This window comes from Sinocyclocheilus rhinocerous, unplaced genomic scaffold, assembly GCF_001515625.1.
Source record: "Sinocyclocheilus rhinocerous isolate Xijiao unplaced genomic scaffold, SAMN03320098_v1.1 scaffold632, whole genome shotgun sequence".
Lineage (NCBI taxonomy): Eukaryota > Metazoa > Chordata > Actinopteri > Cypriniformes > Cyprinidae > Sinocyclocheilus > Sinocyclocheilus rhinocerous.
In genome coordinates this window covers 1,435,416-1,460,887 of record NW_015639247.1, presented here as the reverse complement: position 1 = coordinate 1,460,887, position 25,472 = coordinate 1,435,416, and the positions used below count along the sequence as shown (strand labels likewise).

Genomic DNA, 25,472 nt, shown 5'->3' with positions numbered 1-25,472 from the left:
GTGTGTGTGTGTGTGTGTGTGCAAGTGTGTGTGTGTGTCTGTGCATGTGTGGTGTAAAATGTGATTAAATGCTTTTTCTGAGTTCTGTCTTTCAAAAGATCAAAGGCCACAAACTCTCTAAACTGCACACAGCAGCAGCTCAGTCTGATGTACAGCTTGAGATGAAGCTTTAGCCTGAACGTCTTCCTCAGTTTGAGTGCCGTGTGTTTAATGTGAGACGTTCCTCTGTCTCAGGTCAACCTCTGGAGCTCTTGTGGGATGAGGTTCCCTGGATCCGCATCGGTCTCATCAGCGGGGTTCTGCTCGTTACTGCTGTCGTTCTGGGTTTATTGCTGGTATTTGGAAGAATCTGAGTCGTCGAGAGAAAACCATTGAAAGGATTCAAGTTTCAGACATTTCCAGGCAAACAGCTGATTTTGTGAGCTGTGAAAATCTACAAGTAGTTCAACAAGATATTATGTATTTTTATATATACTTTTGTCTTATCTGTAGAGCACTGCTGTTTATTTACAGTACGTAATACTATTTGATGCTTTAGCTTGATAGCTTAAAAACCTATATGTGACTAACTTCATGGAACATTATCTTTACTTAATGTCCTAATGATTTTTGGCATAAAAGAAAAATCAATAATTTTGACCCATACAATGTATTGTTGGCTATTGCTACAAATATACCCCAGCGACTTAAGACTGCTTTTGTGCTCCAGGGCCACATATATCCTATAAATATACTATATCTTCATCTATTCATATAGTTTTAAAACTTGAGAAAAAGTTGAACAGGTTTTTTTTTTTTTTCTTCAGAAAGAGCTCTGTCATTTTAATAACTAAGCTCATGTTTTCTCTGAAAAACACTGAAATGGGGACAGTTTGTAATTTGTTTTATATAAACCTCTTGAACCTTTAAATATGGTGCTATTCATTTCTATAGCTGTAAATGGTGCTGTTCGTTTTTCTGTGTTCTTAAGAGTATTTTTGTGTACCTGATCATTAAAGCATAACGCAAAATAGGGCTCAGGAAAATCAAAGCCTGTGTAGATCTACTAATGTGAAGCTTTTATATATATATGTTATGTAAAATTCTTTGAAGGGATTTTTTTTTTTTGACAGAAAATGAAGTTTATGATTACAAGAACAAATCTGACAACGGGCTCAAAAATCTAGGAAAAACAAGTTTTCATTCCCCATTGACATTTACCCCCGTTTTAAGCATAAACTCAATTTTGTTCCAATTTTCAAGTCGTCATTTTACATTTGCATCGCAAGTAAACTATCTTGATTCAAGAATGTTTAGATATTTCTATTGGAAAACAAAAATACAGAGGAAGATATACATTTTTTTTTGCAGCCCATGCAACATTTAATGCCGTTATACTTTATGAATTTAAGTCTTTCTGCTCTAATTTAAGGCCTTATTTGTGGAACCCTGATTATAAACTAAATTTTTGCTAAACTGCTCAAATTTAAAATTAAGAACATGCATTTTTTTTTCTTCGCAGTTTGTTTGAATCTAACACTGAAACTGATGACCTAAAATGAGTTTTACATATTTTGCACAAAGCTACTTAACCTTCTCGTGAAGTGAAAGCAAATGCAAATGTCCTCGTAACTGATGTAATTTTTCTAAAAGGTACATGTGAAGCTGACCAGACACAATAAAGAGCATAATTTTCCAGTGACAAGATTTTCCATTTATTCTGTTTCATCACAAAAACATGTTCTCTGCCAGCAACAGAACACAAGCCTTCAGAAATAAAAGACGTAACTGGGGCTGGTAAAAATTTAAAGCAAAGAAAAATTATTTTACAGCATGCATGAAACATTTACAAGTTTAAAACAATGATGGCGTTCAGTCAAATGCATCAATTCACGGTTCAAACCTAATCAAATACGAAGTGTGCGCATGCTTTCTGGTTTCACTGTCGTGCAAAGGCCATCGCTTTACTGAATCAAGGGGGACGTGGTTGAAGAAAATACAAAAGTACTAATAGATATGCCTTATCGAGATGATATTGCTTTAACGGAAACATGAGAAGTGAAATGAACGGAGCGCGTCATGTGCTGGTGGCTGCGGTGAAGACGGGGCCCGTATAAACGCCGTCTCCAGCCACTTCTCCCATCGCCTGCAGAGCCACCGTCGCTGCCATCGCCTTCGCATGCTTCTTATTGGGACTGGCTGTCTGAGGCTGATAATCACATCCGTTCACCACCACCTGATAAACACACACACATCTGACTGACAGCAAACACATCTGTGCATTCAGCCCCAAATCCATAACGTCAAAACCAATTCTTTAGCATTAACAGATCACAAAATGAAGATCAGTCTTATATACTTTCAATTAAGGGATGCATGATGTATTCAAGTCAGTAAGCATGTGCCAAACCTGTAATGGGAAGCATTTATAAAGCAGCTGCAGTCAATAAAAGATAAGCTTTAAGTGCTCCCTGTGGTTTTTCGCAGAAAAGAATAAAATAATAATAATAAATATTATAATAGTACATAAATAATACTAAAATAACACTGTATAGTAGTGGGGGTTTTTTTTTCTCATTTTAAGATCATGTATTATTTTACTAATTATTTATTTTTAATAAATATTAAAAATGTAATACAATGATGACTGAGAGATGAACAAATATTAAGCATATGATTTTTTACTTTAATAATAGTCATTTTATTTATTCAAAAATAGTATTGAATAATTATTTTATTTCATATAAAATGTATAGAATAATAATAATAATACATAATTTAATACAATTATTTTAATACATTTAACAATAAAAATCATATTGAAATATGGGGTTATAACACAATGAGAACTAATGGAAATGTCACCTATGATTTCTCAGATTTTAAACTCATTTTATTGTTTTATTGTGTGAAAGCTCAAATTGTTTAGCCCTAAATGGAGGATTCACACTCAAAAAAATATTTAGAGTAAAAAGCCATTTTTACTTATTTTCTATGTAAATGCACTCCCCTACAAAATCACCATAACCACTCTAGAATGATTAATTATTTCCAAATATTCAAGTCATATAGTGAACATTATTGTCGTTTTTCCATATGGCAGAAAAACGAAATATTGTGCTGCTGTAGTTTCAATTATAATATTCCAATGTCTACATTCACAATTCATTTGAAACTACTGGTTTTATTTTAGTGTGTTTTACATCATTTTTAATTTAGAGTGATTATTTAAAATATTCACTCTAGAACTCATCGCTAACCTTGAAGAGGAAGTTCTTGCGGTGGTCTGGTCCGCTGTGGTGCACCATCACAAACTCAGGCTGTGGCCACTTCTTCTTATTGCACATCTCCATCAGAGCAGACACCGGATGCTTCCCTGCACAATAAACATCATATCCTAATTCCCATAAACCCGCTGGAGTGGAGACTTGGGTAGGGTTAGGATTGTGAACCCACATTTTTTTTAAATGGAACAGTTTATTGAACCTTTAGGCAAATCTAAAAGTCTAAAGAGACAAGTGTTGTTTGCTTGTTTTTGTTTGATCCATCAGGCGTTTATGGCTCATATAATCTGATATAGTGAGAATATGGAGGAAAAACAGCTCAATTTTATTCTGAGACTCAAACTGAGCACAAAACCAGTCATAAGGGTCCATTTTCTGAAATTGCGATTTATGCATCATATGAAAGCTGAATAAATACGCTTTCCATTGATGTATGGTTTGTTAGGATAGGACAATATTTGGTCGAGATACAACTATTTGAAAATCTGGAATCTGAGGGTGCAAAAAAATCTAAATATTGAGAAAATCATCTTTAAAGTTGTCCAAATTAAGTTCTTAGCAATGCATATTACTAATCAAAAATTAAGTTTTTATATATTTATGGTAGGAAATTTACAAAATATCTTTATGGAACATGATCTTTACTTAATATCCTAATGATTTTTGGCATAAAAGAAAAATGTATAATTTTGACCCATACAATGTATTGTTGGCTATTGCTACAAATATACCCCAGCGACTTAACACTGCTTTTGTGCTCCAGGGTCACATATACGCAATTTGGTGCAGATGCTGATATTTATATGATGTAATTCTGATGCTTGTACTGTAAATAAATGAGATCTTTATCTTTGCACAGCAGATACTGACATAAAATGATGTAAATATCAGTCATCGCTCTATATCTCCAGTAATCTGTCTCAGTAAGATGAGATTGCAATGATCCAAACATATAATGCAGTGATTGAGAGCTGAAGAAATAAAGGCTCCTCAGAAGATGTGAGATGTTCTGGAGGCTTGTGAAGATAGAAGAACTGCTTTCTGTGTGAATGTATGTTAAACTGTAATTTATTTCTGTGATGCGCAGCTGTATTTTCAGCATCATTACTCCAGTCTTAAGCGTCACATGATCTTCAGAAATCATTCTAATATTTGCTGCTCGAGAAACATTTCTGATTATCATTGTTAAAAACGTTTTTGCTGCTTAATATTTATGTGGAAACAGATTTTTTTTTAAATTACTTTTATTCAGCAGGGATGCATTAAACTGATCAAAAGTGACAGTAAAAGAGTTCCATTTCAAATAAATGCTGTTCTTTTGAACGTTCTATTAATCAAAGAATCCTGAAAAATAAAACGCATCACGATTTCCACAAAAATATTCTGTTTTTTAACATCGCTTATAATCAGAAATGTCTCGCGAGCAGCAAATATTATTATGATTTCTGAAGATCATGTGACACTGAAGACTGGAGTAATGATGCTGAAAATACAGCTTTGATCACAGAAACAAATTACATTTCTATATATTCAAACAGCTATTTGAAACAGTAATCATATTTCACCATTTTCAATCAAATAAACACAGCCTTGATGAGCAGAAGAGGCTTCTTTCAAAAACATCCAACGTAATTCCGATCTTTTGACCGGCAGTGTATATTTTCCATAACACATGAGTAATAAGGTGCGAGCCTTCAGCAGGCATCATGTGACACTGAAGACTGGAGTAATGATGCTGAAAATACAGCTTTGATCACAGAAACAAATTACATTTCTATATATTCAAACAGCTATTTGAAACAGTAATCATATTTCACCATTTTCAATCAAATAAACACAGTCTTGATGAGAAAAAGAGGCTTCTTTCAAAAACATTCAACGTAATTCCGATCTTTTGACCGGCAGTGTATATTTTCCATAACACATGAGTAATAAGGTGCGAGCCTTCAGCAGGCGAAGCATGAACACTGTCCTGAACAGATCTCAGGCTCGGAGTCGGTTCAGTGCAAACAAACAGGAGGACAAGGCAGAAATGCATCAGTTCACACACAAATCCACATGAATAGAAGGAAGGGTGCTGGAGGACGTACGTACCTAGGCCCCCATCATCGGCCGAGCATCTGACGTGAATAGAAGGGGCCTGACTCTGACCATGGCAAAGAGGCAGCTACAAGGACTGACCCTGCAACAAGTTTCCATACAGAGGGGTGAGAGTTCACAGGTCAAACTGTGAGCCCCCACCCCTCGTCCATCCGTGTCCCAAACCCACCATCCCGAGCAATGAGCTTGAACCTCGCACCCACTGGATGCCAAATCCCACACATTCTTTTGACTGCAGTTAGTGCATGACCAGGCCCTTTTGACGCGCCAATCACATTTAGACTAAAAACCGGGAATCAAATGCAGCCTTCGGTGTCATTTGAACAGTTTGGATCCCGCTCTCAAGTCAAGAGTGAGCTCCAAACATATCCCAGTCGTATCTAGGCAAAGTTGGCCATTTCCGTAAGACTGCCTGAGCTGTGTTTGGTTGTGTGAACGTTTGGCGTCTCTGTATAGAGACCATGCTATTTTGCTAGAGTTTATTTAGCCTCCTGAGTCTAAATAAAAACGGTCTTAAAGGTCTGCGTTACACAGCGGTCAGCATCCAAAGCCTTCAGGACAATACGTCTCTCTGCTAAATTAAAAGGGTCGTGTTTTGTGCACATTTAATACGTTTAACACATCAAGGCAGTGATTTTACTATAGTTACGGGTTTTTAGAAGTGTCTAAGAATAACTATAACAAAACAACTTCAAGTGATTTATTGCTTTAATAATATGACAGGAACATCTATACGATAAAACACTTATTTTCAATGAATAACTACACTGCTGTTCAATATTTGGGGTCAGTAACTATTACTTTTATTAAGCAAGGATGCTTTAAATTGATCACAGTTGACAGTAAAGACATTTAGAATGTTACAAATATTTTCTATTTTCATTTAAAGTTTTAGTAATTTTTAATTAATATATATTAATTTTTATTATTTCTTTTGTATATTTCAATATAGCTTTATTTTTATTTCAGTTTAAGTACCTTTAGTATGTCAACACTTATTTAGTTCATTTAATATTCGTTTTACATTATTTAGATACTATTATAGTACTTATGTATATTTTGAATGAGCCTTTATTTTTATATATTTAGTAATTTTGTTATCTGCTTTTGTCATTTTCATTCATTTTTAAATATTTCCATATATCTTTATTCTATTTCAGTTTTAGAAAATTTTTGTCAAGGCAATATTTCTAAAAAAAATTAAATATTTATATTTTATATTATTTAAATCTTATTATAGCATTTATGAATATTTTGAATGACCTTTTATTTTTATATTTTTGGTTTTCATTATAATATTTGTTAAATTTGAGTAATTTTGCTACTTGTTTTTTAATATTTCTATATAACTTTATTTTTATTTAAATTTTAGAAATTTTACAAACAACAAACTTTTCAAATAAATGATGCTCTTTTCAACTTTCTATTCATCAAAGAATAAAATGTAAAAAAAAATGTATCATAAATGTTTTCAACATTGATAATAATAATAAATGTTTCTTGAGCAGCAAATCAGCATATTAGAATGATTTCTGAAGATCATGTGACACTGAAGACTGGAGTCATGATGCTGAAAATACAGCTTTGATCACAGAAATAAATTATATTTTACTATAGATTCACATAAAAAAACAGCTATTTGAAATTTAAATAATATTTCACAATTTTTACTGTATTTTTGATCAAATAAATGCAGCCTCGGTGAGCAGAAGACACTTCTTTCAAAAACTAAAAATCTTACTGACCCCATATTTTTAAACAATAGTGTACAAGATTAATACATATCATTAATCTAACTGTAAACGTGTGGTCACAGGTGTGCATACACTGGCTCATCCAATCAGATTTCAGATCCTGATGCGTATGTCTCTCCTCATTGGTCAATCAGAGGAGGGAGCAGAGAGACATCCTCTTCCTTCCTCCCCTCTCTCAAAAGACACTTTTAGAGGAGTACAGTGAGTTGCGTTGCCCATCCATCATTGCATCTGCCACGACAGAATTTCAGATATAAAACATCTGCATGACCGTGCACAAGTGGTGTACCTGTTCAACCGTTACCGCGCCTAACGGTTTCATCAGAGAGACTCAAAACAGGGCGATCAGGTCAAATATTTGCTCGTTTATTTGCCGTTTCTCTTTCTTTCAGCTGACGTCAGTAGTGGCAAGACTGTTTCCAAGGATACCCTTCAGTTGAAAATCAATGCTTATTTTATGAAAATCGGACAATCATTGTGCGATCAACGACTCGGATGGGTACACCAATTGGCAAAGCAATCACAGATGACAGTTCTTATGTATATGTCTTTATAAGAGAGAATGATGGGCGTTTCAGGATCTGTTTTACCCTTCAAGTGTGACGCGAGCGCATGTCAGAAGAGTGTAAATCTCAATTAAGCACAATAAGTCAAAAGGGTCTGACTGTACTATGCCAACTTGCACGAGGAAATGATGTCTACTTTGATTCTTGGGAATTTAACACACAAATATGATGCAAAACACAAACCGTCAAGCACAATATATGTCCAACATCATAGTACGAGTGGTGCCGTCGATTAATGGCTGTACCTTCTTAATCCAGGCCTGCGGGCCGCTGTTAGAGAGCTCATCGGACGAGAGCACTTGAGCGTCGGTGGAGCCTGTGAAGAGGCCGGGGATCGTGTTGGACTGGGCCCATGCATCGACCTGTGAACCACAATTAATAAATGAAGAGTTCATTTGCAAAAACCGATAACTCCATTTTTTCATTGCGCATTCCAAGTAATATCAATCAAACTGCAGTTGGGTTGTTTTGATTAAGTATTAATAACTTAAATACAGGTAATTTACAAAATGAAAGTTCATTGAAAGCATGTTTTTTTTTTACATATTAAAAGTTTGTTTTATAGCAAAAAAACGTTTCAGCTTTTATTTTCCTTTTTCGCCCTGAAGATGATATCACAGGTTCATCAAGTTCGTCGAAATGATCCATCCTTGATCACTTTTAGGCCCAATCCCAATTCTATTTTATACCCCTTCCCCTACATTCGCTGAAATGGACTTATCGGCTTTTGTTCAAAAACAAGGGCGCTTGTCGGCTTCTGCAGTAAAACGTGAACTCGCGATGCCTTGAAAGTGAACAAAACCGGCTTTTTTGACAAAACGTGTTTAGGGTTCAGATCGCGCTATATGTACAGAATAATGCACGGCAATCAGCTCGTTTTTTTTTTTTTTTTAAAGTGCTGTTTATCGTCTTTTGCAAATGAACTGTTCAAATATAAAACCACAAAATATGGAAACAAAGTCTCAAACCTTGGCTGAATTTGTGCAGTTCACATTTTCTGCGCTGATTGTGATGGAAGTCTTTGAAAATGTGCTTAATGGTGCTGAGGGCACTGCACTCCAGTGTTATTTTAGCATTATTCATATACTTTTACAGTATTTATTAATACTTTTTAAATGAGGTTTAAGTTTTATATTTTCCATTTTCCTATGTTTTAGTCATTTTGTTATGTGCTTTTGCTATTTGTTTATTCTTTTTTTATATATATTTCTATATGGCTTTGTTTATTTCATTTTAGTATGTCAACACTTATTTAGTTCATCTAATATTTGTTTAATATTATTTAAACTCTATTATGATATTCATGAATATTTTTGAATGCCTTTATTTTTATATTTTCAGTTTTCATTTTAATTTTAGGTTTAGTTTTAGTCATTTAGTTTAGTTTTATTTATTTTTTTTACATTTCTATATACATTTATTTAGATTTCAGTTTTAGTATTTTTTATAAACTGCTTTGAATAAGTGTAAATGTAAATATAGTACTTCAACAATCATATTTAGTTTAATCAAGGCAACATTTCTAATATTTAACTTAAGGTTTTCATCTAATATTATATTTATGAATATTTTGAAAAAGCCTTTATTTTTATAGTTTCATTTTAATTTTAGGTTAAGTTTTAGTCATTTAGTTTAGTTTTAGTTTTTTTTTTTTACATTTCTATATATCTTTATTTAGATTTCAGTTTTACTAATTTTTATAAGCCGCTTTGGATAAGTGTAAATGTAAATATAGTACTTCAACAATCATATTTCGTTTAGTCAAGGCAACATTTCTAATATTTAATATAAGGTTTTCATCTAACATTTACATTTTATATGATTTAAATATTATATTTACGAATATTTTGAAAAAGCCTTTATTTTTTTATATTTTTCTGCCCAGTAGTAGAATAAAATTCAACATATAAGCTTCTCAAACCCAGTGTCCTAGAGCCGAAACGTACTTGCTCCTGAGCCCGATTCAGCATACACATGGCACTGATGTCGAAAGGGTTTTCCGCCAGTCTCTTCTGTGCGACCGCTCTCTCACTGACGGCCAAAGTGATGTCCACAGGCTAGAAACCAGAGACAAGAGCTTGGCCAAGCTGAACAAAATGCTTAGTTGAGACCAATCTGATGCATTTCAGAAGCTGAACACTTACCTGAGAAGGTGCTTCAGGAAAGACGCTATCATTGTCCTTGCTGGTTTCCTCAGTCCCAGAAGAACTCGATGCAGATGGCTTTTCTATTTTCTTTTCGACCGGCACCCATTCTCCATACGCTCCATCAGCCTCCTTCTTCCTGTGCTGGGAGCCGGAGGACACCGGGAACTCCTTAGCAAAGACCACTTCGGTTCGGACGGCCGGCTTTATGGAGGAGTTCTGAAGGAAAAGAGGCCATATGGGAAACAAAGTAGGGACACAGCAATATTACAATTCTGGCCAATATGGTTTTAAATTAAACAATTTAATCATTTTAATCCAAGACATTTAACAGTGTTTTTAAAATATTAGATCAACTTAGATTAGCAAAAAGAATTTGTGTGTATATATATATATATATATATTTATTAGTGCTGTCAAATGATTAATCGTTATATATAAATAATAAAAATAAACAGTACACACTCATATATTATATAAACAAAAACGTTTATTTTGGATGCAATTAATCGTTTGACAGCACTAATATATATATATATATATATATAAAACAGCATACACAATCAAATGTCCAATATCAACCAATACTGATAAAACAAAAACTAAATCACTACAACTGAATTCAGGCATCACAGCATTATAATATACAGTGTGCAAAAATATAATTTTTATAATCTGCTGGTGTTATAAGAGTTTTTAAAGATTTACTTTGAAAGAGCATCAGATGATGGCAAAGGAATTATAAACGCAAGCACAATTAAATATCCAATATCGACCAATAACGATACATTTTTAAAAATCAGAGATAAAATTCATGTTTAATCTGAACCATTCAAATTCTATACATTGTCTAAATAAATAAAAATAAAACAAAATAAAACAAAAAATTACCAACTAAAATAATAATAGACATAAAAAGAGCCCAACCCCAAACAAGCTGCATAATTTGACAAAATTCATGTCTACAGAAATATATTACAATTCTATACCATTTTGTCTAAATAAATAAAAGACAAAACAAACAAAATGCAAATGCAATTTTTTGTGTTTTTTTTTTATTGTGAATATTTGGTGAAATTAAATGGTTTTAAATGCTACATGTTAATTTAGGCATCACAGCATATATAATTCGCAGTACAAAAAAACAGATATAATAGATAAAAATAGCAAGCTGCATAATTCAATGTAAAATTCATGTTTATAACATAAACAGCTTATGCAAAGATGTAACAAGATTAAAGCAAACCCCTAAACTCAAGTACGAAGAAGTCAAGTCAAGTCACTTACACCGAGACTGAACGCGATGCCCTTATTCTCCTTAAGGGAAGCTCCGAATAGCTTTTCATCCTCTTCATCGTCTGACACGTGTGGTTTTGCGATGGCCATCTCTTCCTTACTCTCGGCGATCTTCTTGCATCTCTGAAGGATTAAATAAAGTGTCGATTCAATGCAGATCAAGAAACACCAAAGTGCGAGAACATGCACAACCCTTACCTCTGTTAGCTCTTTAATGCTGAAGCTGTTCGCCTGTTTCGTTACTTTCTTTTTGGCTTCTTCAATACTGGCGAGATTGGGTGTGGCTGAAGATGGCGGCTTGTTGACGATTGTCGGTAACGGGGCCAGCTGTGGCAAGGAAGCCAAAGCACCCATGCTGGACAAAGCAGCGGTCATGGTGGCGGCAGTCATACTAGCCATAGCAGCGTTCATTGTCATGCTTGACATCACTGGCAATGGTAAAGACAAGGATGTGGGATTTGGGGTTTGCAAGGGCATCTGAAGAATAGATCTGGGCCTGAGACTCTCTGGGATCGGCACGCCAGCCTTGGCACACATAGCCGCAGCATTAGCCTTAGCTATTTCCAGCAGCTGCTCCTTATCTGAGAAAAGAAAGAAAGAAAGAAAAAAACAAGATTAAGAGAAGACCAATGCCATATACAGTACTGTGCAAAAGATGGAATAATTTATGGAAAGTTTTTTTTTTTTTATGTTTTTGAAAGAAGTGTCTTCTGCTCACCAAGGCTGCTTTTATATGCAGTAAAAATGTTGAAATATTATTACAATTTAAATAAACTCTTTTCTATGTGAATATATAGTCAAATGTAATTTATTCTTGCGAGTTTTCTGCATCATTACTCCAGTCTTCAGTGTCACATGATCCTTCAGAAATCATATTTTCAGGATTTTTTGATGAATAGAAAGTTCAACAACAATTTCTATTATTTGGAATACAAATATTTTATAAATGTATTTACTGTCACTTTTTTATCAATTCAATGCATGCTAATTTAATGCAGTTAAAGTGTTCATTTTATTATTTTTTGTTTTGTTTTTAAATTTGACTTGTGTCAGCTTTTACTAAGCAGCAAAACATTGATAATAATATGTTTTCAACACTGAAAATAATAAGAAATGTTTTAAAAGCTGAAAATCAGCACATTACCTTTTTACGAAATAAATACTTTTATTCAGCAAGGATGCATTAAATTGATCAAAAGTGACAGTACAGACATTTATAATATTAAACAAGATTACAAATAAATGCTGTTCTTTTGAACTTTATATTCATCAAATAATCCTGAAAAATAAAATAAAATGTATGATGGTTTCCACAAAAAAATACTCGGCAGCTGTTTTCAACATACAGCTGCGTATCACAGAAATAAATTACATGTTATTCACATAGAAAACTGTTATTTTGACAGTAATAATATTTCACAATTTTAATTAAATTTTTTTATTTTACTGATTGGTGAGCAGAAGAGAAATCTTTCTAAAAATCTATCATAATTATTCCAAACTTTTGACCTGTAGTGTAAAAGCAAAGAAAAGAACAACGAAGTTTCTTCATACCAAGTTCCGTAAGACGTGGAGGCGTCTTGCTGCTGCTGCGTCGAGTTCTGGACGCTGATCTCTTCTTACGGAGAATGAGGACCGGAGATCGACTGGGTTCCCGTTTCCATCGGTCCCGCTGGTTTAGCGACCGGCTTCCGAAACCTCTTCTCCAGCGCGAGCCGGATCGCGATCTCCTCCTCGAACGCGAGCGTGACCTCTTTCTCGATTTCGACCGTCTGCTTCTGTCCGGAGTTCGAGATTTCCTCCGACGGCCGTGCGAACGAGATCTCGACCTTTTCTTCTTAGGCGACCTCGATTTCGAGCGTTTGCTCCTCGTTCTAGACTTGTGCGATTTCCTTTCAGAGGGCGATCGAGACTTCCGCGAAGACGACCTGGATTTTCTCTTTTTCGTTGGCGACTTTGATCCGGATCGCGCAGCCTCTTTGGATCTTGAGGATATTTTGTGACTGGGAGATTTGGATGGCGAGGTTGGGCTCGTCTCGGCTGAAGTTAAAGTTGGATTTGGATTGGTTTCTTTCGTCTCAGGGTTGGCAGCACACTGTGAATCTTTTGGCGCAGCGGTTGAGAACGTCGAAGGTTCTTCAGATACATTGGTCACTTCCAAAGGCACCTCGGGTGAAATGCACTTTTGGGAAGACTTGGACGGCTCTGCCAAGAAGGGAACTGGTCGCCAAGATCCTTTAAAGCCAACTGCGTTGAAACCAGGATTCGAGATGTTGGATGCCATTTCAGATGGCTTGGTGTCAGAGTTCACAGCCACTGTTGGACTTTTTCTATTCTCAGTTGTGTCTTGAGACACATTTGTTTGCATTTCAGAACTTTCACTTTTGTCCACTGGATCCGATTCAGTTTCCGGTTTCAACTCGGACCTTGACTTCGAAACGGACCTTGACTTCGAAGGTTTCGTTCTGCTTCGAGACTTACTCCTAGAACGCCGTGGCGAGCGAGACCTAGATTTTGATGTAGACCTTCTGTTCCTCTTTAAGATTACAACAGACCTTGATCTAGTTCGCCTGGATCTTGAACGCTTGCCTCTTCTGACAGAACGAGACCTGGACCGACTGTTGCGTCTCGTAGACCTCGATCTACTTCTCTCTCTCCGTTGATGAGACCTCTTTTTGGAGCTATTTCTAGAGCGGGAGGTTGACTTTGATCGCCGTTGTCGTTTTGGGGATCTCGATCTGGTTCGTCTTCCTCTGGAGCTCTCCTTACTTTTCGATGTCCTGCTAGAACTTCTTTTCTTCTCCTTGGGCCTTTCATTTTCTGTGCTTTTGTGGACCGAATTCTCCGTCTTGGGAATAATGTCAGGCAACTCCTGAGGCTTACCAACACCACATGAGTCTTTGAGCTCGGACTTTGACGTCTGACCTGCTGAAGAGGACTTTGTATTTTCACTTGAAGGTTTCGTTTCGGACTCGGATTCAGAACCAGATGCTGAAGAGCTTTCGGATCGAGAGCCAGATCTTTTCACTTTGTCTGCATCTTTGCTTTTTTTCTTTTTCTTTCTTTTCTTTTTCTTCCCACTTTAAACATAAATAATCAGCAAATTAGAAAGAAAGACATTGTGAACAACAAATGTCCAAATAAAATTAAATTCTGACCCACTGAGATTAATCACTTTCATTTTTTATTCATTTGAAAGACCCCGATTATTTTTTTAACATTCGACTGGTGCCTGAGATCCAATGGTATAAATGATCAAAAGTTAAGAATAAAGACTTTTTATCCAATAAACTTTTGACACCAATTTTAAACCTAACTTCTAAAACACAAAGTAGCGTCAATTCATTGTGGTTATACTAACATTATTTGTCGTTCATAAGCACAAAGAACTGCATCGCACCTTTCTCGAGTCTCTTTGTCGGACTCGGTGTCTGAGCTGCTGTCTTTTCCTTCTTTGCGTTTCTTTTTCTTCTTTTTGCTTTTGTGTTTTTTGTGCTTTTTACTCTTCCTGTGTTTAGTGCTGGTGTCCTCTTTATCATGGTTGTCTTGGAGGTCAGTATGCGTGACTTTATCTGCCATGAAGACAAAGACTTATTAATGACAGAATACATGTCAGAAAACACAGACAATAGAAGAATTGATGACTAACCTGTTGGTGTGTTCATTTTTTCTTCCTCAAGTCCATCTTTTCTCGTCTCCGTCACAGGTTCAGACTGTGGCTCATCTGTCACACTGAATGAAAAAAACACTGTATTACTCACTTTAAAACATGATTTTGTGATTAATATCATGTGTCTGGCATGTGTCAAAAACTTCAGTTTACCATGGTAACCTTTAAGAGTTTGTAAATGCTTACCTCTCTTACATTATACCTATTGCGTTTTTTGCAACAAGAAAAACGTACCATGGTAATACCATAGTATTCTTTGACGTACACTCGAGTAACATGTAATTGCCAAAATACACCTGTAAGGCACTAATATAGCAGCGCAGCATAGCATATTTGTCAAAGTATAGTATTGCCATCTTTCTCTGACTGTACTGTAGTAACGTTACTTGCAGCATTTTCTGCATAGCAACTAACACATGGCAACAAACACTAACAGCTAACGCAATAAAAATACAAAATGCAGTCACAACATAATCGTAACATGTTTAAACGCCGTGTTTTATTGCAGTGCAGTAACGTTAGAGATTGTATTCATTAGCGCTAATGTTTGGCTAACCGGCTAGAACAAATAAAACTACAGCTGAAATAACGTTACTGATACAACGCGATCTTGTAAGGCACACGTAAAAGATCGGGGATTTTACCTGTTTTCTTCAGTTTCATCTTCGATTTCTTTAATCTTATTCATTACAAAATCCCTGAAAATCTGCTCGATATTGGTCGCCATCACAGTAGAAGTGTTGTTGGGTCCGCCAGTATCCCAGAATGCCTCAATAGCAGCTTCTTTTTCCGGTCACCACAGCGGCGCGAAAATAGATATGGGCGCGAACATAGATATAAGGCGGCAAATTCGAAATGTAAAAATGGTTATTGTATTGTACAGTTAAACGACTAATAACAGATATAACTTTTAGCCGCTTTGTGTTTCTTGTTTCCTCTCAACTATTAAATAGAATTTAATAATACCGGATATAATCGAGGGATCGACATCACGCGATTAACGCTCAAGTAATCATCGAAACATAATAATAATAATAATAATGAAAAACTGTATTACTATTGATACTAAATCAATGTGGAATGTTTTTATCTTATACATAGTACCATGTTACCTCAGTTTTGATATTCGATTAACCCTCAAAGGTGATATTGTTTTTATATGGCCAAAAAGTAAGATGAAATTCTGGTAAATCATAATCGAGTAAATCTAGTAAGTGTTTTTTTATTTATGTTTTGTCCAGTAAGTGTTCATCTTGTAATATTACTAACAATGGAACAATTAGTCTTACGTTTAACTTGTAAAAATTTGACAGCAAAAAGACACGTGAAGCACGAGCTTAAGGTAAGTGTTTGTACAATTATATTAAAATACTTTTTACTTGATAAAGTCTAAATCAGTCATATGACAGAAGGCATGTAGTAGATTGTGCGCAACAGGTTTTTCAGTAAAGTTTTGATCATGTTGATCATTTAGAGGCCTTAGAAATTCATATATCAGATATGATAAGGCTTTGTAGGGTTAAAAAGCTAGAATCAATCAACGTCTCTTGGTTGCAGTGCATTGACAGCTTTCTGATCATAATGGGATTGTTTATCAAGTCATGAAGACAAGTGGTTGACCGAGAGTAAATTATCATATAATATAACTGAACAGTTTGAACGTTGACGTCTTATCTGCAGGCTGCATAGCAACAGTTGTGTCTTATCCAAACAACTCTTACAAGACACATAAATAACAAGGGATATGTCTCGTAGGTCACTAATGATAAAAAAAAGTAAAAAACATGTAGAACATCAATTTAACAAGCCAAAAATATGATTTTGTTTATGCATTTATTTAGCAGATATTACGTGTGAGGTCATTCCAAATATTGCATGAAACTCTGAATACAACAGTAAAGTCAACTAGATGTTCTGAGATGGTCTTCATGCAGTCATAGGGTACGAACACAGCCAAACGTTGTCCACCAGGTCTCATCTGGAAAAATACCAAAAATAGCACTTTGCTTTCAGTATTTCCTGCATGCTGCAATCATTTTTTGCTTTTGGCGCGATATAGCATTGACTGACCTTCAGTTATATTTTAGAAGCATTACACAACTTAATAAGAGCACAAAGTTCAAACATGTTCCAAATGATGATGACAATGAATAGTTATGTAACTTAATGGCGTCATATTAGCTGACAAAGATAATGTTCATTGATAAGGAAAAGCTTACCCATTCTAAACACGGTGACTTTCATACACGTTTTAAGCACTGTGCTGGGGTCTAACAAAGTCTTGCATCCTGAGCTTCTGCAGGGTGTGTGGCTGGTACTCAGTGCCTTGTCTGAACTCATCCACTGGAAAACACAGTATTTTAAAGATAGTTCACACAAACAATGAAATTTCTTCAATGCTTGAATTGAATGTTCTGCTTAATAACTTTGTGTTGCACAGAAGGAAAAAAATGGTAATATATAAAATGCACTCTTAAAAATAAGGTGGAATTAATGGTTCCATGGAGAACATCCATGGAATCTTTCCATTGCACAAAAGGTTCTTTAGATTAAAAATTTAGATTTAGTTCTTCATACTAAGAAAAATAAAAGGTTATATTTGAGTACTGTTCACTAAAAACTCAAAATGGCTCTTCATTGCTGCGAAAAACCTCTTTTTGAAACCTTTATTTTTAAAAGTGTTGTAAGAAATGATGACAGCATTTTAAATTTTGAGGAAAAATCACTACAATATTCCGAAGTGCAAAATTGCAACCCCTCTGATTCTATTCGCCTTCTTTGCTCCAAGCGGGATTTGGAGCGGTGTTTCCGGCATGGGAGGTGGGCGCGCTAACATAGAACTTAAAGACCACAGTCTCTAGCGTCATTCGGTAGCACGCCTCTTGAGATCAAGGGGGTGAGGGTTACCCTCACAGCTCTTACCAGCTGACCTCTTTTACATAATAACTTTCAAGTCTTAAACCATGGTTGATATCATGTTTTGAAGCACTCACATGGCGCTGTGCTCCTCTGCAGTTCTGTTAGAGATGGCAGCAGTTGTCCAGTTCTGGAATCCACCATAGTGGCGTGAGAATTCTGGGTTCCCTTCCTCATTTCATAAGCTGGAAGATTGTAGACTGTGGAGAAAACAAAAAAAACACTAGTTAAATATGCCCAAAATCTACTAGGTGCATTGACATTTAAAAAATGACTTGCAGACATACAGCCGGAAACTCTTCTGTTCATTTCGCCAACTTCATGCTTGAGCATCCCAGTGTCCATGTCCATCAGGAAGCGTCTGGAAGGTTCTGTTCCTTGCCTCTTCTCAATAGGTGCTGGATTGTAGACTGTGGAGAAAATAACACACAATTGAAGGTACCCAGAATCTACGCTGTTTAATGTCATTGTTATACTAGTGTTTGTTCATGCATTAAAATCTATAATGCAAATTATTTTGCAGACTTACAGCCGGAAACTCTTCTGTTCATTTCGCTGAGTTCCTCCTTGGGCATCCCAGTGTTCGTGTCAATCAGGATGCGTCTGGAAAGTTCTGTTCCCTGCCTGCGGATCTCAACAGGAACTGATTTGTGGTTCTCCTTATGTTCAGAAGAGTCTTGGCTTCTTATGTCCTCATGCTCAGAAACCACTTCCCATTTAGCTGCTAATGAAGGTGAAAGAAAACATTAGTCCAGACTGGTAAAGGAAAGCCAAATTTCCTGGTAAAAAGACCAGTTTAATTTTTTATTTATTTATTTATTTGGTGTTTTATGTCGGTTAGTACTGGTTTGTCACTTCTGTAGCTGAACAATCAATGGACAATCTCCATTAGAAAGGTAGACTTACAGCCCCCTACTCTCATGTCCATCTCATTCCTGTGTTCTTTGAGTAGACCGGCGTTCAGGTCCATCAGGAGGTTTCTGGAAGGTTCAGTGTCTTGTTTGTGCAGCGCACTCAATCTGAGCTCCTGTAGGATGTATGGCTGGTACTCAGTGCCTTGTCTGAACTCATCCACTGTAGAGGAAAAAAACAGGGAAAAACATAGTATTTAAAAGGATAGTTTACTCAAAAATGTTAAGTTTCTTCAGTGCTTGAAAGTTCAGCTGAATAGCTATTCTGTTGAACACAAGAAACAAAACCATTTTGGAAAATTTAAGATGGTAAGAAATTATGACATAATTGACATTTTTGATGAATCCCTATTATATCCAAAAGTGCAAGTAGTGTAGGTGTTTTTAATAACTTTCAAGTCTTAGAACATGGTTGATATCATGTTTGAAGCACTCACATGGCTCTGTGCTCCTCTGCAGCTCTGTTAGAGATGGCAGCAGTTGTCCAGTTCTGGAATCCACCATAGTGGGGTGAGAATTCTGGGTTCCCTTCCTCATCTCATAAGCTGGAGGATTGTAGACTGTGGAGAAAACAAAAAAAACACTAGTTAAATATGCCCAAAATCTACTAGGTGCATTGACATTTAAAAAATGACTTGCAGACATACAGCCGGAAACTCTTCTGTTCATTTCGCCAACTTCATGCTTGAGCATCCCAGTGTCCATGTCCATCAGGAAGCGTCTGGAAGGTTCTGTTCCTTGCCTCTTCTCAATAGGTGCTGGATTGTAGACTGTGGAGAAAATAGCACACTATTGATGGTATCCATAATCTATTCAATGTCATTGTTATACTTGATTTCTCTTAAGAACAGCTTGAGTGTTTGTCCATGCAATTTTGCATGTTCATGTTGACCTTACATATAATACGTAGAGGTTTTGAAATAGCAAAGCAGCACTAAAATTTATAATGCAAATTATTTTGCAGACTTACAGCCAGAAACTCTTCTGTTCATTTCGGTGAGTTCCTCCTTGGGCATCCCAGTGTTCGTGTCAATCAGGATGCGTCTGGAAGGTTCTGTTCCCTGCCTGCGGAGCTCAACAGGAACTGCTTTGTGGTTCTCCTTATGTTCAGAAGAGTCTTGGCTCCTTATGTCCTCATGCTCAGAAACCACTTCCCATTTAGCTGCTAATGAAGGTGAAAGAAAACATTAGTCTAGACTGGCAAAGGATTGCTGAGAAAGCCAAATTACCTGCTAAAAAGACCAATTAGACTTTACTTTGGATGGTTTATGTTGATTAGCACTGGTTTATTGCTACTCTAGCTGGTAGACCAATGGACAATCTCCATTAGAAAGTGAGACTTACAGCCCGCTACTCTCCTGTCCATCTCGTTCCTGTGTTCTTTGAGCAGACCGGTGTTCTGGTCCATCAGGAGGTTTCTAGAAGTTTCAGTGCCTTTTCTGTACACCTCGGCAGGGATTGCTCTCTGCTCGTGTTTTTCGCTCTGAGCGCTGTACTGCGATCTCATCATGGGACGCATTCTGAGCTCTTGCAGGGTGTGCAGCTTGTTCTCAGTGCCTTGTCTGAACTCATCCACTGTAGAGGAAACACCACAACAAATGCAGTCATCAATGTGCAATTGGCAGGTAATATGGAAATTTCTTTCAAGTTATTTCTCCATTAGAAGAGTTCCAATATAAGATTAAACAACAGCAATTGGAAACTTTTGCTGAGGTTTCATGGTTCCAGGATGTTTCTCTTGAAAAAAAGACTAATATCATGAGTTGCTGAGATCCAAAACTCTAGAGGAGATAGATGTGATATTATTGGGGTCTTTTTCTCAGGAGAACCATTGATCGAGTAACTAAACAAGATCAATTTGAGACTTCTGCTGAAGTCTCCTGAAATGTTTCTCTTGAAAAAAAAAGAGTCTAATCTCATGTTTTTCTTCTAGATTCTCAAAAATGTTTCAAACTGCTCAGATTTGCCAAAATACCAAAGTTTGCAATCAAAGGCAGAGATCTCAATATGAACTCAAACATTTTTCATCACATTCTTCCAAGTCCTAATGAACTATGCAATCCACTAATTTACAGCTCCATACTTCTTACTGTATGCCAATCGCATCAGTTAGTGTTATATATTTTTCCACTTTTTAAAGACAGAAGTCTATGGAGATGCAGCTCTGTTAGAGATGGCAGCAGTTGTCCAGTTCTGGAATCCACCATAGTGGGGTGAGAATTCTGGGTTCCCTTCCTCATCTCATAAGCTGGAGGATTGTAGACTGTGGAGAAAACAAAAACTGATTAAGTAAGCCCAAAATCTGTTAAGTTCATTGATATTTAAAAAAAAAGGCTTTGCAGACATACATCCTGAAACTCTTCTGTTCATTTCGCCAACTCCACGCTTGAGCATCCCAGTGTTCAGGTCCATCAGGAAGCGTCTGGAAGGTTCTGTTCCCTGTCTGCAGAACTCAGCGGGAACTGATAATTGCTTCTTGGGTTTCACATCAGTGTTCACGTGCTTCAGAGCTGAGCTATCCCTGTGTTCATCTTGGACCATTTGTGGCCCAATTTGTTTTAATTTACCATTTGGGAATCGGTGCAGTGGTCTTGCATGGAGACCTGCAAACACATCATGAACATCAAACCTGCAGCTTATTTATTATACATTAAACATGCCAAATGTCCTTTCATATAATCTCACTTAACCTAATAGCACACCTCTACTTCACAAGCCATAAAAACTGATTTATGACTTGTCTCTATCTCAGTTGTTGAACAGCTAATCACATATTTTATCAAGCAGATAAAATGTGCTTATGTGCCAAAAAAGAAACAGACGTGGTTCAACCCTGATAAAGGTTAAAGTTCAGAAGAACATTTGTTCCCAAACCTTGAACTAACGAGGAAAACCAAACCTTTACACTAGAACAGTTTTCACAAAATCTACCCTATTGTTATAACACAACTGTGATCAATTTAAAGAAGCCATTATAATGTGATCAAAAAAAGAAATATTTTAAAACCTTCTTAGACTGTTTGAAAGTGATTCCAAATTATGATTGATTATAAAACTATTATTTTAGAAAAATAATAAACTAAAAAAAGTAAGATCCCTTCTGTATATTGTTTTTCCTTTTAACATCACTATATCAATTTTAATTGCATGCTGGAATTGCTTTTTGTAAAGCAGACAGATAATTCAAACATATTATTAGAATATCAATAAATAAGATAAAAATACGGAAATATATTCTGAAACCTTCTAAGACTGAAAGTGATTTCAAACCCACATGCATTTATTATGATTTTAAAATAGTAACAAAACTATTATTATTTTGGCCAAAAATGATGACCATGGTAAGATTTTATAATGTAAGTACACATTTTTTAACATCACCTTACCAGTTTTAATATTTTAAATATCTAGCTACATGCTAGAATCATGTTTAAAAATCAGCTAGAATATTAAAAATATATAATGTATATAAATAAGACAAGAAATGCAGATAAATCTCACCAGCCACGGCCAACAGGAGCAGCAAGACCCTGAACATCCTGAGATGACCCTGGAAAAATATGGGAAAAAATTATTTAACAAGTAGTTTGTTGTGGCTTGTCAAACACTACACACGATTTCTAACAAACAGTTGTGAGAATGACTTATCCTTTCTGTTTGACTCACCTCACACAACAAGGATCTTATGCACTTTGGAGTCGCCTTTAATAACCCGGAGACTCAGATAATAACCTGCGGTTGACGTACACCTAATACTCTCTCTCTTTATATTTTCATCTGCCTTTATCTCTTAGACACTGATAAAACATCTGCTCTTTGATCCTGATATTCTGACACACGACCCAGTTCAGCTGATATTAGTGTCGGTATTCATGACCTGAATCACTTTATTGCACAGAGATGTTCTGATATCATTTACCAGGGGAAAAAAAGCATTGCTCAGAAGTTCCTCTAAATGGAGTTCTCATATATTTCGATTTAATGTTCCTCGGGAGACAGAAAAACAGACTAGAGGCATCAGTTGTCATCCAGTAAAAGTTTAGAGCTTGAAAATGAACGTGGAGCGGACGAGAAATGTTTGAGTTCAAGTTGATGTCTCTGACTTTGTTGGCAAATCTGAGTACATTATTGAGATCTGAAACTCTAGAGGAGTCACAGACGAGTCTTTTTCCCGGGGAAAAAACATCTGAGAATTAGGAGACTTCAGCAAAAGTCAAAATTTGCTCTCCTACACTGAGTAAAATACAAAAAATGGTGTAGAATCAACTTCCACTCAGAAATTGCTAGCAGATTTCACAATAAAGTGGATTTACTTTTGTTCCAAATCTGTATATGTTTCTCTCTTCTGATGAACACAAAAGAAGATACTTTGAAGAATATTGGTAACCAAACAGATGCTGGTAGCTATTGACTTCCATAGTAGGAAAAAAAAAATATATATATATATTTTTTTTTTCATTTTTGACTGGTTTATCCCTTTAACTTGTTCATGAAATTAAATGAGAAATTTTAAAGTAGAAAAACTGAAATTGTATTTTCTTGAAAAACATAATCCAGTAATGTTTTATTTACAACTTTGAAAAATAATTTTACATAATTCAGTTTAATATATTTTTTTTTTAAATTTCTAGGACAAAAAAATTGAGATGTTAAAGTGATCTTGTGTGGATATTTATGGACTGTCTTGCATTATTGTTAACGACTAATAATTATCATGTGTTTCAAAGTCTTTTCCAGAAGTGCAAATTGGCTTCACAGTTCCTTGTATTGTTTTGAAGGAAGTCAAGTATATTCTGAGACTTGAGAAAACATTGAATCGGGTTTGCTTTCTAATAAATTCAGGCAGAGATAAAGAGATATTAAGCAATAAGGAAATGTTTAGAATATGTGAGTTGTGTTTTCCTGTTCAGAAGTTACCTGTCATGTTGTTTTTTAGGATGTTTCTTAATGAAGAGTCTATCATCAAGTATCTTATATTCTGGTCTTTGTATATGGTTTTGAACACAAAGAATATCTAAATGAACAGAGTTTAGTATTGTTTGACAATTTTTTTAAAGCATAATCTTTAAAATACACTTAGTTTAGTCAGTAAATGTTAGTCAGTCTAAAACATCTACAGATAAAGATAAAAGGAGGCTTAAACACACTGGTATGAAATGTTTGACGTGCAGGAACAGATGTTGATGGAGGATGAAAGTATGAGTTCTCAGTGATGTATTATATCGTAAGTCCTTTCTTGTGCATTTGTTTTGGAGTGTAGCGATGCACTGAAGTGTCACATACACGCTTCCAGCCGCTCAAGCAGACAAACACAGAGAGACAAACGTGCTTGAATAATGTGAACAACAGACTTTGACGCGAGTTGTGATGTACTGAGAGAGAAAGAGCGCATGTTTGCCTTTGACACACACACACACACACACACTCGCACACACATATTAGAATTAAATATTTAAAACATATCTTCCATATTTTTACAGTTTAATTTCTCATTTCTAGGAAACAATCAAGATGTTAAAGTGATACTGTGTGGATTTTTATGGATTGCCTTGCATTATTGTTAACGATTAATGATTATAATGTGCTTGAAAATCTTTTACACAAGTATATACACTTTGATTTTATGCAATAACTTTATTTTACATTGTGTTTCCCATGTATGTTCTTTGTGACATTTAGTAACACTTGCTTTCAGAGAATCTGTGTTGAATGTAAGTGTATTTTACACTTATCTCTAATTGTTTACTCTTGACAGTGTTTCAAACAGCTGTTATTTACAGAGCGCATACTTTGACTCGTGAGGATTGAATGCAGAAAACACTTAAACTCCTTTTCTTGAATAAACTGAACTGGAGTGTGTCTGTATTTTCTCTCTTTTGAGGCGACGGCCCACACACAAACTGCCTTCACCGGCCTAAATCTGCACTGCTTACCCTTCTGTCACACAGAGAGAATAAGACGACTCGTCAAGAGCGCAATGACTGTGTGTGTGTGTGAGAGTGTGTGTGAGAGTGTGTGTGTGTGTGTGAGTGTGTAGTGATTTGTAATACAGCTGATTCGGCCTCAGAGCATCCATCATTTCATGACAGATTGTGGCAGCGCATCTTAATAGACTTGTGTGGGACCTTGTGCTGTTGCCTGTTTTCACCAGCAGAGGGAAGTCTTAGCATTTGGTTTCACAATTAGTGGCCAGAAATGAGTTGGGTTGCTTGTGATGACTGAAAGTGATCCATATTCACTCCACATATTATAAAGCATTCTTAAATGATGCTCCCAAATTAGTTATGTTTTGGTTTATTTTCTAAATGTATTCATAGTAAAACTCACACAATTACATTTGGGGCCCGAATGAGGCTCATTGAACAAGTTTACTCCCTGTTGAAATAACAGCCTAAGGTGGCAAAGACGACAAGTGTCCCAAAACCGTCTAAAACCATCAAAACAGACCAAACGTAACAGCTTGGCCCGGCTGGTGTACTAGTTAACCACCTCAGGCTGTTATTTCAGCAGGGCTGCCATGATTGCAAACAGATTTCAGCCTTTTTAATGGGTTTTGCAATCAGTTTGTCACTCAATATGATCTTAAAGGTTTCTAATTAAAGAAAATGAAAAGAATCTCACAAAATATTTAAAATTACATTATCCAAAAACAAGTAAGCTCATGGCAATTTTGGTCTTGGAAGAGTATGGTATGAGAAATGTTTGAGAACACATTGAGATTTCTGACTTCTGATTGCAGACTGATCAACACACTCTCGTGGTAGGTCATAACTACTTAATATTTCGCCCAGTTGGAGGCCAAAGGCCTGCTCACACAAAGAACGATAACTATATTAGCGTCCACATCAACAC

General features: G+C 35.9%; 4 protein-coding genes across 8 annotated transcripts in view; 1 reads left to right on the top strand and 3 right to left on the bottom strand.

The window, feature by feature from the left end:
* LOC107751096 (uncharacterized) overlaps positions 1-353 on the top strand; it is an 8,047-nt gene extending 7,694 nt beyond the window's left edge. The window contains exon 5 of the mRNA XM_016566698.1: positions 235-353. Coding sequence (XP_016422184.1) covers positions 235-353 — 119 coding nt within the window. The remainder of the gene's footprint in view (positions 1-234) is intronic.
* Positions 354-1,680: 1,327 nt separating this feature from the next.
* Positions 1,681-3,611, bottom strand: LOC107751083 (ribonuclease 3-like). Its single transcript, XM_016566685.1, has 2 exons — positions 3,240-3,611; positions 1,681-2,215 (listed from the first exon to the last, which is right to left on the bottom strand). The coding sequence occupies exons 1-2, from the start codon at positions 3,435-3,437 to the stop codon at positions 2,057-2,059; spliced, it is 357 nt and encodes a 118-aa protein (XP_016422171.1). The 5' UTR covers positions 3,438-3,611; the 3' UTR covers positions 1,681-2,056.
* A 1,639-nt stretch (positions 3,612-5,250) lies between these two features.
* On the bottom strand, positions 5,251-15,585 carry LOC107751080 (protein SON-like). 2 transcript variants are annotated; one of them, XM_016566677.1, is made up of 10 exons: positions 15,438-15,585; positions 14,773-14,855; positions 14,524-14,695; positions 12,678-14,203; positions 11,322-11,704; positions 11,115-11,246; positions 9,828-10,046; positions 9,630-9,740; positions 7,929-8,045; positions 5,251-5,445 (listed from the first exon to the last, which is right to left on the bottom strand). In XM_016566677.1, the coding sequence occupies exons 1-10, from the start codon at positions 15,518-15,520 to the stop codon at positions 5,431-5,433; spliced, it is 2,841 nt and encodes a 946-aa protein (XP_016422163.1). In that variant the 5' UTR covers positions 15,521-15,585; the 3' UTR covers positions 5,251-5,430. The 2 variants fall into 2 exon arrangements, with proteins under 2 accessions (XP_016422163.1, XP_016422162.1); XM_016566676.1 differs by lacking the exon at positions 5,251-5,445 and having other exon boundaries at positions 7,144-8,045.
* On the bottom strand, positions 5,798-22,340 carry LOC107751082 (uncharacterized). 4 transcript variants are annotated; one of them, XM_016566681.1, is made up of 14 exons: positions 22,287-22,340; positions 22,122-22,170; positions 20,969-21,223; positions 19,965-20,195; positions 19,591-19,785; positions 19,268-19,390; positions 19,058-19,180; positions 18,616-18,783; positions 18,239-18,433; positions 17,997-18,119; positions 17,787-17,909; positions 17,013-17,136; positions 16,645-16,771; positions 5,798-5,809 (listed from the first exon to the last, which is right to left on the bottom strand). In XM_016566681.1, the coding sequence occupies exons 2-12, from the start codon at positions 22,156-22,158 to the stop codon at positions 17,045-17,047; spliced, it is 1,665 nt and encodes a 554-aa protein (XP_016422167.1). In that variant the 5' UTR covers positions 22,159-22,170; positions 22,287-22,340; the 3' UTR covers positions 5,798-5,809; positions 16,645-16,771; positions 17,013-17,044. The 4 variants fall into 4 exon arrangements, with proteins under 4 accessions (XP_016422167.1, XP_016422168.1, XP_016422170.1 ...); XM_016566682.1 differs by having other exon boundaries at positions 18,239-18,430; XM_016566684.1 differs by lacking the exon at positions 17,997-18,119.
* Between the last annotated feature and the right edge of the window lie 3,132 nt (positions 22,341-25,472).